Source organism: Cyprinodon variegatus, unplaced genomic scaffold (assembly GCF_000732505.1).
Source record: "Cyprinodon variegatus isolate N-32 unplaced genomic scaffold, C_variegatus-1.0 Scaffold160, whole genome shotgun sequence".
Classification (NCBI taxonomy): domain Eukaryota; kingdom Metazoa; phylum Chordata; class Actinopteri; order Cyprinodontiformes; family Cyprinodontidae; genus Cyprinodon; species Cyprinodon variegatus.
This window is the reverse complement of record NW_015150613.1, coordinates 274272-285106: the sequence shown is the minus strand read 5'-3', so window position 1 is coordinate 285106 and position 10835 is coordinate 274272. Positions and strand designations below refer to the sequence as shown.

The 10835-nt window shown below is 39.0% G+C and overlaps 1 protein-coding gene across 1 annotated transcript; it reads right to left on the bottom strand.

Moving 5' to 3' along the window:
• Window positions 1–1187: 1187 nt before the first annotated feature.
• LOC107086732 (E3 ubiquitin-protein ligase TRIM39-like) lies at window positions 1188–2615 on the bottom strand. The gene has a single exon (XM_015377859.1). The coding sequence runs from the start codon at window positions 2613–2615 to the stop codon at window positions 1188–1190; it is 1428 nt and encodes a 475-aa protein (XP_015233345.1).
• Between the last annotated feature and the right edge of the window lie 8220 nt (window positions 2616–10835).

Sequence of the window (10835 nt, the reverse complement as noted above, 5' to 3'; positions counted from 1 at the left end):
ATTCATATACAATTTTTGGAGCATAATGCCAAAAAGAGAGATCATCAAAACATAAATACATGTGTTTAATTTAATTAAAAGGTTCTAAATGTATTTTTTGGCTTGAGCACCAGCTGCCAAACATATCTTTGTACATTCTTAGAAGCACCAGATCCAACTGGAAACACAGAAGACTTCACACTTGGAGCAGAACAAGGTCTATATCTCTTTCTCGTGTTGTGGTTTTTGAAATAAAAAAGTTATGCAATGAGCTTTGGAGTACGGAAGCCGAGAGCGGTCATACCCAACTTTTTTTTACCTTTGTCTTCACGAGATAACGACATCACTATCTTGTTATCACGGCTTGAAAAATAATTGTTTTCTGGTGATAATGAGATAATTATCTCGTTATCACCAGAAAACATTTATATTTCTAGAGTTAACGAGATTATGCAGTGGTGGTACCATGTGTGCACAAATAATATATATATTTTTTTTGCCTATTTCTTTTCACCCCTTGTCAGGTCGTGGTTGATGATTGGATTGCATGGAATGCAGTAGAAACAAATATGACTGTTTTTCAATTAAAATCTTTCATCTGGACTCATTTTGGGGGTTAATGCATCTTATACCTGTTACAGGCGTAACACCGGGGATGTTCAGAAAACATCCGGCGCTAAGCCAGTGGAGGCATAGGTTTATTTGCTAATGAATCAGAAGTGGAAGCAAATCATCAAACCATCAACATCGTCTCGTTACCTAAAAAGATAAACACAGGACTATTTACAGAATTACACACTTATAAATTCTCTCCTGCTGTTGTGTTGTTGAATAATGCAATCAGTTTTAACACACACCAATCATCTCTATATCAAAAGAAAACAGGTTTTTAATGAGAAAACTATCACCTCCTTATCTCCAGAAAACGGCTTTGGTTATCTTTAAATAATGAGAAAATTCACTTGTTTTCTCGAGAAAACCACTGTGAAAAAGTATCTGAGGTACACGACCGCTCTCGACTTCTGTATTGGAATGATTTTCTGGGGCAGAAATAATTTTTTACCCTTCTGTTATATTGTTTTATATTTTCCCCTTTAAGTCAAAGCCTAACAGAGTAAAAGTACACCTCAATTTATGTAAAAAAGATTATTGCCAAATCAATTGTAGAATTGATCAATATCATTCCAAAGTGACATTAGATCAAGCAATTAACTTCGGTAAACGCACTTCAAACCTGCAGGAGGCAGATTTTTGGGAGGGGGTATATAACGAGGCCTTGTTGAGGTGGGATTAAAATCTGCAGGTAACATCTTTATGTTGTCTTGAGTGGTGAAGCATGGAAACATCTTCTCAGAAAAGGTTTGCCTGAAAATATGTATGTTTGTGTTACTGCACAGATCAAAAAACTGCAGCTCTCCTTTGTCCCAGTCCAGATTCACTCTGATCCATTTGAGGTTACTCCGTACTGAAAGAGCTGTGGGATAAACTGGTGGAGACCATGCTGAGTATTTACCTCCATGGAACTGTATCACCAGCCATTTGGAATATATGTTTTCCTTCTTCTGGGCAAACTCTGTTGACACACCAACCATCCAACCCTTACTATCTCTAACATCAACGACCCAGCTGTGGTTTCCAGAGTTAAAGCCTTCAGAGCTCAGGACAGAAAACTTTGATCTAAACATCTCTGGATCATCAGGAAGCAGCTGATTCTCTCTTGAAGTCACACTGGTTAGATCTTCAGACAGGATTAGTTCTGAACCCGCTGTGTTTGGATCAAGTACAAGAGTGTTGGACCACTTGTCTCTCATTTTGCTTGAGATCTTGTAGGCCAGGTTCCCCTGATGTTTGGCCCGGTCTATCAGAGCTCCTGAGGGCGGCTGTGGATCCTGTGGCAGGCAGCGGCGCTGGACTCTTTCCATTGCAGCCTTGTAGTTGTGCAGGAATGACATGTCTTCAGCCTTCAGCTCCTCCTCTGTGGCTCTGACTGTGTCAGAAAGAGCTGCTATCTCTTTACTCAGATCCTCCAACTTCTTCTTCATCATTTCACTCTTCTGCTGCTCTTCCTCCCTCAGTGCAGCCAACCTGTTCTTCTCTTCCTCTTCTAGAAAATGATGAAGCTTCTTAAACTGCTCCTTAATCTGATTCTCTGTTTGTTGCGCCTGGACCTTTATTTGTTCTGCTGTCTTATCAAACTCTTCTTGGTCTGTTTTCATGCGCTGCAGATTATTCTTCAAAGGTTCCAGGGTTTTCTGAAGAATTTTCTTATGTTGCTGAGCAGCCTCATTGATGGTGCCAAATCTGCGCTGTGTTTGGTTTTCTGAATCTCTGCAGGCGAGACAGTCTGGCAGGTGGAAAAGTTTGAGGTTCTCAGGATTCAGACTACAGAGATGCTCTGAAGATCTCTCTTTTTGTTGTAAGAATTTCTCACACAGGTTCTTCAGGCTCAAACTTATAGGTGGATTAGATTTTGAAGATCTTCTTTTACAAAATGGACACTCTTGTACTGGTTTCTCTCTCCACCATTTCTTCAGACACTCCTTACAGAAGCTGTGGCCACATGACAGAACAACCGGATCCTTAAAGACTTCATTACAGACTGAACAGAAGAGTTCTGCCTCTGGTCTAGAAGCCATTTTGTCTCTAAGTGAAGCCACAAACAGAGACGGTCGAGTTAGTTTTGGGTTCCCTCCCTCCCATATTTTCTTCCTTCAATGTGACTGTGGTGTTCTCAGTCCAACTTACCTTCAGTGTGTGGAGTTTTGGCAGCTTGAAGCAGCAGTGTTGGAGGTTTCCAGTTTTCTTACCCGTTACTAGACCCACTCTGAGGAAGCTGCTAGTTTGGTCTAAAGAAGACTCTGATCACCTGGGAGTCTCTCTGCAAGGAAAAACAATCATAACCTTCTTCCTGGTTTAGATCAGGTCCAAGTGATGAGCATTACATTTCAGAGTCCAGAGTTAAATCTTTGAGTTTCTATAAAATTCACTGATTAACAGATTTTATTTTTCTCTGTACAGATCAGACCATAAACTAATAAACTGTTCCCCCACTGTAGTGTTATCTGCAAACCTTTTCCCAGAAATGGGCCAATCAGTGTTAGAATGTACCTTTTGTGAGTACCAATGTCAAAACATATATAACTTTATGACTATCAGCTAAGATTGAACTCGTATTTATCTTAAAAATGCACAGGTTAGTTTATGGAGCAGCACTTTATAAGTTTTATGGTATTTCATTCAACTTCTTTTTGTCTTTACTGTCTTCTTTGGATTGGGACAAAAGCATGATCATATTCCAAATTAAAGGTATTTTATCCCTCTCTGGTTCTGTTGCATTTATATACATGTCTGTACTAGGGCTGGGCAATTAATTTGTTGCAATTTAACAAAACACAAATCGTACAGGTACTCGAAGTTAATCACGCTATATTTAACAAGAGTTATTCAATTTCTCACTTAAGTCCTTTAGGTGGTGGTAAAACTTTTGAAGTGGCTTTGTCGTCACACAGAAATGTATAAAGAGTTGCAGATAGCATGCAGATCAATGCATACAATTAGAACTAAGAACTTTTTTCACAAAAAGATGACAGTAAATTTCTTCAACATTAGACTATGGACAAGAAAGCTTTCAAAAACTGTAATCCTAGGTTGAAACATCTACCTGCCTGTACTTAGTGTAATATCAAAAATAAAATCCAATAGCAATATTCGTTAAAAATTCACAATTTTAATTTCTGGCAAAATCATTTGGCCTTAACATGTATCCCCAGCACAAACATACACACACACCAACATGTTCTCAGTGTTTATGTGTGTTGAGGCTGGCTTATTCACAACCAGTGAGCTTGCATTGTGTGCTAAAAATATAAATGAACTGAATTCCACTTGTAATATATTCAATAAATGTATAAATATAATATACAAAGGAAAATAATATAAAAATAGTTTTTAAAGGAACTCTTACTTACATTAGTCATCTTCCACTTCATCCTACACCCGGTCACAGGGGCACTAGCCTCAACAGAGACGCCCAGACTTCCCTCCCTGCTAAGAAAAGCTCGAGACAATCCCAGGCCAACATGGACATTTAGGTGGCAGCCGATGTTTAAACCACCTCAGATGACGCTGTCATGTTGTTTTTTTAGACTTTTGAACCTCATGCAGAATCACACTGAGAACAAGTGAATTTTTATGATTACAATAGCAACAAGAATCTGGAAGCGGAGAACTGCAGGAAGTCAGTTGAGCTATCTGGTTGGTCTAAGGGGAGAAAGCAGACTGATCAGGAAGGAGTTGATTGATGACAACTGATGACTGATTGATTTGCTCTCTTGAGAGATGAAGGGGTAGTAGCATGGGTCTGTGGGGTTTGATTCAGTGGGGATTGTAGACCGTACCCCAGAGGTTCAGGATGTGAGTGAGATCCAAGAGCCTTGGTACCTACAAGAGACGTTGTGCAGGAGAGCAAGCAGGCAGGTGTTGAAGACTGACAACTGCTGCACAAAGGTAAGACCTTTTCCATTAATAATGGTGATTAACCGAGGTCCACTGGTTGTCTGGAACAATAACAGAGTCAACATAAGAAAAGGGATTCCCAAAAAGACAAATTTCAACAAGAAAGGTATTCCTGGTTTAGATCTTTTAGTGGAATACCATCAGGGGTAATCATCCGGCGAAGAGGGATGATCCTTCGCCTCCTTATAGACGTTAGTCAACTTCAGTGAGAAATGTTCTCAGGTGTGCAGCAACACGTGTCAGCAAAGCAACCAGCACTCACACTAGGAAAAAAGGCAAAACTCCAGAGACCCTAACAGACCCCTATCCATGTGAAGGAGAAGCGCTCTACTCCGAACCTCTCCCAAATGACCGTACTCTTCACCCTATCTCTGAGGGACTGCGCTGCCACCCTGCAGAGAAAGCTAATTTCAGGATTTCCGGGATTTCATTCTATCAGAAATTATCCAGATTTCATAAACAACGGTGAGGATGGGAACATAGACTGATCTGTGAAGCAAGAGCTTTGCCTTTTCGCTCAGCTCTCTCTTCATCACAACAGACCAGTGCAGTGTCCACATTATAGCAACAGCCATACCGATCAGTCTATCGATCCCTCGCTCCATTCCTCCCTCACCTGTGAACAGGACCCAAAGATACTTTAATTCTTCCACTTGAGGCAGAAACTCTCCCCAACCTGAAGAAGACAAGCCACATTTTTCCAGTTGAGAACTGTGGATTCGGACTCAGAGGACCTGATTCTCATTTCGGACGCTTCACTCTCTGCAAACAGCTGCGAGCCACCGCAGGACATGTTGCAGGTCATGGAAGGAGGGTACCAGTAGAACCCCATCATGTAAAAAGCAGGAATGACATCATCTAACCAACCTCCCTATTGCCCTTGACTGTGACTGAAAAATCATGTCCATAATGGTTCTGAACAGGAACGGTGACAGAGCCCTGTCGGTTTCCATCATTCACTGGGAACAGGTCCGAATTAACGCTGGCAATGTAGACCAAAGTCCTGCTCATATTGTACAGAGACCGGATGGTGACTTTATATTTATTAAATGATATGAGTCCTGGCATGGAGGGGATGTTTTTTCTTACCATGCAAAAAAGACAAAATTCCTGCCAGCACAACAAGGGATGAGATCTTAATTTATTTGTGAATATTCAAGTAAGAATTAATTTTTTGCTCTTAACAAAATATCTAGTAGATGGGTGTTAACGTTTTATTGAGGACCAGCTGAGTCAAACTCCAACACTGTTTTTTTGGTTCACATTTGTCCCTGGCGTCCTAATCCACAAGGATCTCACCGGGACACCAACACAAGGCTAAGAAGCTGCTTAACCTTCCATACTTAGAGTGCACCACAAAGAAAGAGCTTAACTGCACAGGGAAACATATTTCTTGACTGTATAAGACAATAAGTGTGTATCTGAACAGATAATGAACTACATTGTTCACAGATTTTCCCTTGTGTTGCAAAGGTGAGATATCCACCAAGTTCTCACATAAAGTTAGTCTACAACTCGTCTCATCAAAGGCATGAATGTGCAAATATAATTTTCTGTTTCCTCGATGCAAAGAAGCAACAAAAACAGAATCAAATGAGTCTTCTAGCTGTGTGTGAAAAGACTATAGAAATGCAAATGTCCTGCGGGATCATCATGTTATGTATGCTAATTACTTTGAAGATAATTATCTGATTCTCTCCTGAAGGAAAACATTTATTGCTCCATGCCGGAGGTAAAAACTACTTTTCAGCACCTGACTGTAGATCCATATCGAGCTCTTTCTAATAAATGGAATTTTCCTGAGATGAATTGTTGCCGATGTCACGCATACTAAATGCAAACTGTCCCTCAAAACTGATTTATTTCTGAGTTTGTAGCCCCATACTACATTCATGAAAAATTTCAGCAGCCCATCAACGTGTAATTGCTGCTGAGACCCACAGACTCCCCCAGGTTGCAAGCTACACCTTAACAGGCCTGAAACGGTCCCAATAACCAACCCAAACAAGACCCAGTGCAGGCCAGCTGGGAGTTTTTTCCATTATGTTTTACCAGACTTTTCTTCCAACTTATATTTGAGGCAGACTTTCGGTCCTGTTGCACATTTCCTCATGAAGCAACCCTTGATCTAAGTATATCTGCTTGATGATAAGAGAGCATATTAAAAAAGAGCATCTGCCCTATCCAGAATTAATTATTTCCAACACATTTCGCCGCAGGTTTCTTTGTCTTGCTAATTTCCTGATGTCCCTCTGCACAGAAAAACCACGGTTGTGCCTCACAGGAAACCCGTTTTCTAAATCAGAGCGCGCAGAGAGAGTCTCTCGGGACGTGTTGAGCAAAACTGCTGAGTCTCCCAAGGATCTTCTTCTGCAGAAGCTTCCTGTTAGATCAGTGCACTGATGCAAATGTCTGTATCAACCAAAACCGGTGCTTATTAGTGTTTGAATGTAATTACCGTTGGCATTTAGTATGTATTTGAAGTAATTTGGAGGCAGACAGTAAGGACAAGGTGCAATAAACGTAAAAAAGCTGAACTTTGGCCACAGTAATGTTGTAGTATTTCCCGAAGGGATCATTCACGTAAATGCTAAGTTATGGTGTGAGCCAGAACACTGAAACACATTAGTTTAACAGCATAGCAAGAATATTATCTGTTAACAAAGTGGGAATCCTAGATGAGAAATTAAAATTAGACGCCATCATGCAGAGCGCCTTACAAAGTGACTCAAAAACGGTTCATATCAGTCACGAACACTTACAAATTTCCTTCTTTAATTGCTCAGATTTAAGATCTATTGAGAGCTTTAAATGCCAGAATATAATAAAATTACTGCAGAATATAAATGATTAAATATCATAACCTACATAAGTATACAGTAAATTAAGTAAAAAAAAACAAATCTACACGGATGGGATCATATTAACTTATTAAAACTATTTAATAATTAAATATGGCTATTATTATAAACATTTAATTGAAAATTTATCTCAAAATCCTAATTATTTCTTTATACATTTTAATGCCTATATGTATTTCCAGGTGCACTATGAAATATTTCAGTCAGCGCCTGCAGCTCCTTTAATAACATCTGATTGGATGACCTGCAAACATGTTAAATGATTCACTTTTCCATAATTATTCTTTTCAAATACATTTATTCTCATGATGTCCTTAATTGGTTTTTATTTACTCTTTTTAGTGATTTAATCTTTTCACTTAAAACTCATTTTAATCATTTATGCATGCACTATTTACCTCATGAGTCAAAGGGGCAGGTTAATTATCTCATGATGCCCTGAAGCAAAGAAATTATTAAATAAATAGTGAAACAATTAAATATTACTATACACTTAATTAATTTACATCTTAATTAATTATTAATGTTTCAGTTAACTGTTTATTTGACTGAGACATTTCAGTAACTTTAGTAACAACTCCTGTTAAACCAAAAAAATACTTCCTTGCTTTTTCCCCTATTACTGCACTAGAAACAGAATCTACATCATTGTGTCCTTAACATCTGAAACCATCTAATTCCCTCTTTGCAAAAAAAATTGTCATGGTTTTATCCAAAACTCGAACCCACATGCAGAGTAACCAATTCAGAGAGACCAGGGGAAAAGGTTTACCGGGTTTTATTGAAGAAATAAAGCACGGTGCAGTGTTGCTTTGAACTCTGCTCAGCCGGAACTGGAAGGTGAGGGGAAGACACAACGATTAGTTCAGGCTCAGTGGGAAATTTCATTTGTGGATTTGGAGAAGAGGATCTGGTTGTAGACTCACGTTTCCAGAGAAGTTGTAGAATCTTTGACTCCAATCGGTGTCCTGTATTCCAGTGTTAGTCTGATTTGGTGGAGGGCAGAACAGGGTTTACCCTGAACTTGGTCGGCTGTTGGTGAACGGAGAAACTGACTGTCACTCAGATTTCCTGTGGTACTTGAACGGGTCGTAGTGGAGATGATTCCCTTGCTCAGAGAGTTAACTCAACGTCCTCTCAGGGAAACTGGATCCAAACCTCCAGTTTGAATTCCCAGATCAGTTTGAGGCTCAGTTGATCCCTCCAGGGAGTGAAGGTGCGAAATATCCAGTTTGCAGGATGATTTCCTGCCGAGAGGCAAAGACAAAAAACAAAGTTAAAACTCAGGTAGACAAGAACAAAAATTTAGCTTGGCTAGAGTACCCAAAACTGGCAAACACTCTGGTGTTGAGGTAGTGGCAATCAGCAGCTTAAGAGCACTCCGCTAACGAGGTAACCATCAGCAGGTGTGTGAGGAGGCAGACCAGAACCAGGCGCCTCCTGTTGGTGGAAGGGAGACAAACACAAAAACAAACACAGACTGGAGCCCTGACAAAAATGATCAAAATCCAAAATAAACTATACAATAACTGTTTAATGGGGCCTTACCCAAACTTTTTCTCCTTGTTTTAGGAAATAAATAAATGTTTAACGGATTCAAGACAGTAGCTGAGGAAATAAAGTCTAAACCTTCTGTTGCAGCTCAGTACTAAAAGCACCTACAGCACATCAAACCACTAAATAATCAATGATTAATGTCAAATCCAGTCAGCTGCTAAATGATGCAGAGGTGATATTGACAAGCTTATTATTTGTGCACTCATAGGAGTTTTTCCGCCTTCTCCATGATGCCTTCTTGAGCTCCACTTGTTTGTCTGCAGAGTCCAGCAGTTATTGACTTTCCTCTAGAGATCTTTAAAAAGCCTTAAAATCAATCAACTTCTTTATTGTTTAATTATGTCACAATGAAAGCATCTGAGAGGGAAAAAAATTACAGATTACCTTCAGCATGGAACTATGATCCCTTTCCTGATTAAATCCTTTTTACTACTGATTTGCTTAATGTTAATAATTGTACTGTTCTTGACTCCTAACATCTAACAAGCTTCCTACAGGATTTAAGTCAAAGGACTGAGATTTTCCATGGCAGAAGTTTTTTTAGCATTTAATATATTGATTTTCAATGTCTATATATTTTTAAAAGTTCAAAACGCTATTCGCTTTAAAGGCCCTCAGCCTGGCAGGTCTCCCACCGTACCTAACAATGGACATGAGATACTTTTAGTAAATATGTAATCTTTACTTTGCAAAACAAACACCTACAGCAGCTCTAAATCCCTGCCCTGCGTGTTTTTCTCTCTGCTGCAATATATCTGACCTATATGAATAAATAAAAGGCTTCTGCAGCACTTGATGGCTGCTGCGGACGTCATGCAATCAGTTGACGTCTAAAACATGCAGGGCAATTCTGTTACTAGAGGACCAGAATTAAAAACACTTATCTGAAGTGTTTACTGCTGAAAATCTCAATCTTAGGTTTACATTTAATTTTTCTGATGAAATCAGATTTTTTCTTGACGGTCATTATGACAAAGTGGTTCAGTTTCTGTTCACCACTTGTCTCTTATTTTTTTTTTCTGATTCATAATGCTTACATTTAAACATTAGTTTGCAAGTTTGCTTCACTTACTATCCCAGGTTTGTTTGTGGTAACATTATGTTGCAGTTTTCATCTATTTATATGTTTAGGTTAAGGCTACTGCTTCTGGATTATTGGTTGAACTTGTGTGTTTTGTTTCAAAGTATATTCATTGTATTTGTTTTCCTTTTTACTCACCATAGTTTGTCCCAGTATTTCCTCCTAAACTGGGTAGATGATTTCATAGATTACCTTGCTGGGCTCTTCCATTTAGAGGGTTTCCTTTGTTGTTTTGCTGTTTGTAACTTTTTGAGTTATCTTGTATTACATTGTTTATTTTGCACACTCTTTCATTATGCAGATTTTTTTGTAAATTAGATTAATAACTTTATTCTTGTTTCTCTGTTTAGACTTTGTTTGCTTTTTTTTCTGCCTGTTTAATTGTGGCTTGACTGTTTAAAGGTGTGTTGCCAATTGGTGATACAAGCCCTGAGCTCTTAAAAGGCTCAGGTAGATGAGGTCAGAGTAAAAAGTACCAAATAAAAATCTTCAGAGGAATCTAGAACCGGAGGCTGATGCTGTTTTTGTTTGTTCACCTTGCTGATCCTCGACCAAACTACTTCACAGTCATTCAGAATATTGCTTAAACATGGCATCATCAGACCCTGTTTGAATGTTTCATTGCCAAAACTGGATAGCAATTGAAGGAGGACATTGTAGACGTCACACAGCAGTGCATTGCTCACTGAAGTAATAAGAGATGCAGGCACCATGGGTTATTATATGTTCTCAGCAGTAATATAATCATATAATAAGACAAAGAAAGGTAAAAGAGAGCAGAACAATTTCCGATGTGTTTTTGTTGAGCAGTGACTGATGTCCAGGAGAGGAGTCCATGTGAA